The 5929-nt window shown below is 45.4% G+C and overlaps 1 protein-coding gene across 1 annotated transcript in view; it reads left to right on the forward strand.

The window, feature by feature from the left end:
• Positions 1-500: 500 nt before the first annotated feature.
• DDA1 (DET1 and DDB1 associated 1) overlaps positions 501-5929 on the forward strand; it is a gene marked incomplete at its 5' end in the record, with an annotated part of 7148 nt that continues 1719 nt past the window's right edge. Inside the window, 3 exons of the mRNA XM_017728379.1 lie at positions 501-672; positions 1685-1713; positions 4705-4905. Of these exons, the coding sequence (XP_017583868.1) occupies positions 501-672; positions 1685-1713; positions 4705-4905 (402 nt within the window). The remainder of the gene's footprint in view (positions 673-1684; positions 1714-4704; positions 4906-5929) is intronic.

Here is a 5929-nt window from a genome sequence, read left to right on the forward strand (position 1 = left end):
GGGGGTTTGAGGGGTGCTGGGTGTTTCCCCTTTGGAATATTTGGGGGCAGTTTGGAATATTTTGGGATCCCCCTGGGTTTTGGGAGCTTTTCCACCCTCAAGTTTTTTGGGAAGTCAGGGATTGGAGCCTCCCCAGCCCTGGGATGATCCCTTGGGAATTTTGGGATGGGAATTGAAGGGATTGGATCCCAGGAGCCCCTCCCCCAGCCCTGGGATGATCCCTTGGGAATTTTGGGATGGGAATTATTCCATGGGATTGATTTCGAGCCACCATTCCCCGGTATCCCAAGGGTTGGGAATCGGAGCCTTGGGATCACCCTTGGGAATTTTCCCTGGGAAAAGGAAACTTTGTGCTGCCCAAATCCTGGGAATTCTCAGCTTTTCCGCTCGATCCCCTGGAATTTGGGGCCGGGTGTGGGGTTGGTTGGAGGGACACAAATCCCTGGGATCTCCGAGCATTCCTTGGGCTCTCCCTGCTCCTTTCCTGAGGTGGTTTTTGTTTTTTGGGAATTCTGGCTCTCCAGGCAGATTTCCTGAAGGGGCTCCCGGTGTACAACAAGAGCAACTTCAGCAGATTCCATGCGGATTCCGTCTGCAAAGCTTCCGTGAGTGCTCCCGAGCCCGGATTCCCAAATCCCAGCGTTCCCCAATCCCAGCATTCCCCATCCCGCTGTTCCTGAAAGCCCGCAATTCCCAAATCCCAGCGTTCCCAAATCCCAGTGTTCTCCCATCCCAAACCCCGCAATTCCCAAATCCCGGCCTTCCAAATCCCGGAATTCCCCAATCCCAGCAGTCCCAAAGCCCGCTGTTCCTGAAAGCCCCGCAATTCCCAAATCCCAGCGTTCCCAAATCCCAGTGTTCCCCATCCCAAATCCCAGCATTCCCAATCCCACCATTCCCATTCCCAAATCCCAGCGTTCCCAAATCCCAGTGTTCTCCCATCCCAAATCCCACCATTCCCAATCCCACCATTCCCAAATCCTGGCCTTCCAAATCCCAGTGTTCCCATCCCCCTCAGCCTCCCAAATCCCACCATTCCCACTTCCCAGAGTTCCTGAATCCCACCATTCCCAAATCCCAGTGTTCTCCCATCCCAAATCCCACCATTCCCAAATCCCACCATTCCCAATGTTCTCCCATTCCCACCATTCCCAATCCCGAAATTCCCATTCCCACCATTCCCAATCCCAGTGTTCTCCCATCCCAAATCCCGGCCTCCCAAATCCCAGTATTCCCATCCCCCTCACCCTCCCAAATCCTGGGTTTTCCACTTCCCAGCATTCCCAAATCCCACAATTCCCAAATCTCAGTGTTCTCCCATTCCCAAATCCCACCATTCCCAGTCCCACCATTCCCAATCCCAGTGTTCTTCCATCCCAAACCCCGCAATTCCCAAATCCCGGCCTTCCAAATCCCAGCAGTCCCATCTCCCTCACCCTCCCAAATCCCAGTTTTTCCACTTCCCAGTCCCACCATTCCCATTCCCACCATTCCCATTCCCACCATTCCCAATCCCAGTGTTCTCCCATTCCCAAATCTCAGCATTCCCAAATCCCAGTGTTCTCCCATCCCAATTCCCAAATCCCAGCCTTGCAAATCCTAGTGTTCCCATCCCATTCACCCTCCCAAATCCCACCATTCCCACTCCCAATGTTCTCCCATTCCCAGCATTCCCAAATCCCAGCATTCCCAAATCCCATCATTCCCAATCCCGTAATTCCCATTCCCATTCCCACCATTCCCAATCCCAGTGTTCTCCCATTCCCACCATTCCCAATCCCAAAATTCCCATTCCCACCATTCCCATTCCCAGCATTCCCAAATCTCCGTGTTCTCCCATTCCCACCATTCCCAGTCCCAATGTTCTTCCAATCCCACCATTCCCAAATCCCACCATTCCCACCATTCCCATTCCCACAATTCCCAATCCCACCATTCCCAAATCCCGGCTTTCCCACTTCCCAGCATTCCCAAATCCCAGTGTTCCCATCCCATTCACCCTCCCAAATCCCACCATTCCCACTTCCCAGAGTTCCCAAATCCCACCATTCCCAAATCCCACCATTCCCAAATCCCACCATTCTCCCATTCCCATTCCCACCATTCCCACCATTCCCAATCCCATCATTCCCATTCCCATTCCCACCATTCCCATTCCCACCATTCCCAAATCCCAGTGTTCTCCCATTCCCATTCCCACCATTCCCACTCCCACTGCTCTTTAATTCCTGATTTCCCGTTCATTTATTCCCAATTTTCCCTTTCTTTATCCCAAATATTCTCCTTATTTATTCCCAACATTCCCTTAATTTATTCCCAATTTTCCCCCCATTTATTCCCAATTTTTCCCCTTCTTAATTCCCAATTTTCCCCCATTTATTCCCAATTTTCCTTTCATTTATTCCCAACTTCCCCCCCCATTTATTCCCATTTTTTCTCTTCTTTATTCCCAACTTTCCCTTTCTTTATTCCCAATTTTCTCCCCATTTATTCCCAATTTTCTCCCCATTTATTCCCAGCTTTCCCCCCATTTATTCCCAATTTTCCCCTTCTTTATTCCCAGTTTTTCCTCTCTTTAATTCCTGATTTCCCGTTCATTTATTCCCAATTTTCCCTTTCTTTATCCCAAATATTCTCCTTATTTATTCCCAACATTCCCTTAATTTATTCCCAATTTTCCCTTAATTTATTCCCAATTTTCCCCCCATTTATTCCCAATTTTTCCCCTTCTTAATTCCCAATTTTCCCCCATTTATTCCCAATTTTCCTTTCATTTATTCCCAACTTCCCCCCCCATTTATTCCCATTTTTTCCCTTCTTTATTCCCAACTTTCCCTTTCTTTATTCCCAATTTTCTCCCCATTTATTCCCAAATTTTCCCCCCATTTATTCCCAACATTCCCCTTCTTTATTCCCAATTTTCCCTTCATTTATTCCCAATTTCCCCTTTATTTATCCCCAACTTTCCCTTAATTTATCCCAAATATTCCCCTTCTTTATTCCCAATTTTCTCTTTATTTATTCCCATTTTTCCCTTCATTTTTTCCCAACTTCCCCCCCCATTTATTCCCATTTTTCCCTTCATTTTTTCCCAACTTCCCCCCCCATTTATTCCCATTTTTCCCTTCATTTTTTCCCAACTTCCCCCCCCATTTATTCCCATTTTTCCCTTCATTTTTTCCCAACTTCCCCCCCCATTTATTCCCATTTTTCCCCTTCTTTATTCCCAATTTTCCTCCATTTCTTCCCAATTTTTCACCTTCTTAATTCCCAATCTTCCCCTATTTATTCCCAACTTTCCCTTTCTTTATCCCAAATATTCCCCTTAATTATTCCCAATATTCCCCTTCTTTATCCCAATTTTCCCCCCATTTATTCCCAATTTGCTCCTTCTTAATTCCCAATTTTCCTCCATTTCTTCCCAATTTTTCACCTTCTTAATTCCCAATCTTCCCCTATTTATTCCCAACTTTCCCTTTCTTTATCCCAAATATTCCCCTTAATTATTCCCAATTTCCCCCCCATTTTTCCCAATTTTCCCCTTCTTTAGTCCCAATTTTTCCCCTTCTTAATTCCCGATTTTCCCTTCATTTATTCCTGATTTTCCCTTCATTTTTTCCCAACTTTCCCTTAATTTATTCCCAGTTTTCCACTTCTTTATTCCCAATTCTCTCCCCATTTATTCCCAATTTTCCCTTAATTTATTCCCAATTTTCCTTCATTTATTCCCAACTTCCCCTCCCATTTATTCCCTTTTTTTCCCTTCTTTATTCCCAATTTTCTCTTTATTTATTCCCATTTTTCCCTTCATTTTTTCCCAACTTCCCCCCCCATTTATTCCCAATTTTCCCCTTCTTTATTCCCAGTTTTTCCTCTCTTTAATTCCTGATTTCCCGTTCATTTATTCCCAATTTTCCCTTTCTTTATCCCAAATATTCTCCTTATTTATTCCCAACATTCCCTTAATTTATTCCCAATTTTCCCCCCATTTATTCCCAATTTTTCCCCTTCTTAATTCCCAATTTTCCCCCATTTATTCCCAATTTTCCTTTCATTTATTCCCAATTTTCTCCCCATTTATTCCCATTTTTTCCCTTCTTTATTCCCAATTCTCCCCTTCTTAATTCCCAATCTTCCCCCCTTTATTCCCATTTTTTCCCTTCTTTATTCCCAATTCTCCCCTTCTTAATTCCCAATCTTCCCCCCTTTATTCCCATTTTTTCCCTTCTTTATTCCCAATTCTCCCCTTCTTAATTCCCAATCTTCCCCCCTTTATTCCCATTTTTTCCCTTCTTTATTCCCAATTCTCCCCTTCTTAATTCCCAATCTTCCCCCCTTTATTCCCATTTTTTCCCTTCTTTATTCCCAATTCTCCCCTTCTTAATTCCCAATCTTCCCCCCTTTATTCCCATTTTTTCCCTTCTTTATTCCCAATTCTCCCCTTCTTAATTCCCAATCTTCCCCCCTTTATTCCCATTTTTTCCCTTCTTTATTCCCAATTTTCCCTTTCTTTATCCCAAATATTCTCCTTATTTATTCCCAATTTTCCCTGAATTTCTTCCCAATTTTCTCCCCATTTATTCCCAACTTTCCCCCCATTTATTCCCAATTTTTCCCTTCTTTATTCCCAATTCTCCCCTTCTTAATTCCCAATTTTTCCCCCCATTTATCCCCAATTTCCCCCCATTTATTCCCAATTTTTCCCTTCTTTATTCCCAATTTCTCCCCTTCCTTCATTCCCAACTTTCCCCCACCAATTCCCAAATTTCCCTCCCTCCTCAATCCATGGAATCCTCCTCAACCTGGAATGTTTTTCCCGCTTTTTCCTTGGAATTCTTCCCAGTTATCGTGACAGAGAAGACGAACATCCTCCTGCGCTACCTCCACCAGCAGTGGGACAAAAAGGTGACCTTTGGCATCCGAATTCCCGAGGGATTTTCCCGGGAATTTGGGATTTTAATTCAGCTCTTGGGAATGGCAGCCGGGAAATCCCGGCCTGGATCAGCCTCTGGGAATGAGGGGAATGGGAATTTTGGGAGGAAATTTGCTGGGATTTGGGAATGTTGGGATTTGGGGATGGTGGGATTTGGGAATGTTGGGATTTGGGAATGTTGGGATTGGGAGTGCTGGGATTTGGGGATGTGGGGATTTGGGAATGTTGGGATTGGGAGTGTTGGAATTGGGAATGTTGGGATTGGGAGTGCTGGGATTTGGGAATGTTGGGATTTGGGAGTGTTGGAATTGGGAGTGTTGGGATTTGGGGATGTTGGGATTTGGGGAACTCTGGGATTTGGGGAATTCTGGGATTGGGAATGTTGGGATTTGGGTGTGCTGGGATTGGGAATGGTGGGATTTGGGGAATGTTGGGATTGGGGAACTCTGGATTTGGGGAACGCCGGGATTTGAGGAACGTGGGGATTTGGAGAATGTTGGGATGGAGAATGTTGAGATTTCGGAACGTTGGGATTTGGGGAATTCTGGGATTTGGGGAATTCGGGATTTGGGGAATGGTGGGATTTGGGAACTCTGGGATTGGAGAACGCTGGGATTTGGGGAATTTGGGATTGGGGAACACTGGGATTTGGGGAACGTTGGGATTGAGAATGTTGAGATTTCGGAACTGGGATTTGGAGAACTCTGGGATTTGGGGAATTTGGGATTGAGAATGTTGAGATTTCGGAACTCTGGGTTTTGGAAAATTTGGGATTTAGGGAATTTGGGATTTGGGAACTCTGGGATTGGAGAACTCTGAGATTTGGGGAATGTTGGGATTTGGAGAACTCTGGGATTTGGGGAATTTGGGATTTGGGGAACTCCGGGATTTGGGGAATTTGGGATTTGGGGAACTCCGGGATTTGGGGAATTTGGGATTTGGGGAACTCCGGGATTTGGGGAATTTGGGATTTGGGGAACTCCGGGATTTGGGGAA

The sequence above is a fragment of the Corvus brachyrhynchos genome, unplaced genomic scaffold (genome assembly GCF_000691975.1).
Source record: "Corvus brachyrhynchos isolate BGI_N302 unplaced genomic scaffold, ASM69197v1 scaffold693, whole genome shotgun sequence".
NCBI classification, from domain to species: Eukaryota; Metazoa; Chordata; class Aves; order Passeriformes; family Corvidae; genus Corvus; species Corvus brachyrhynchos.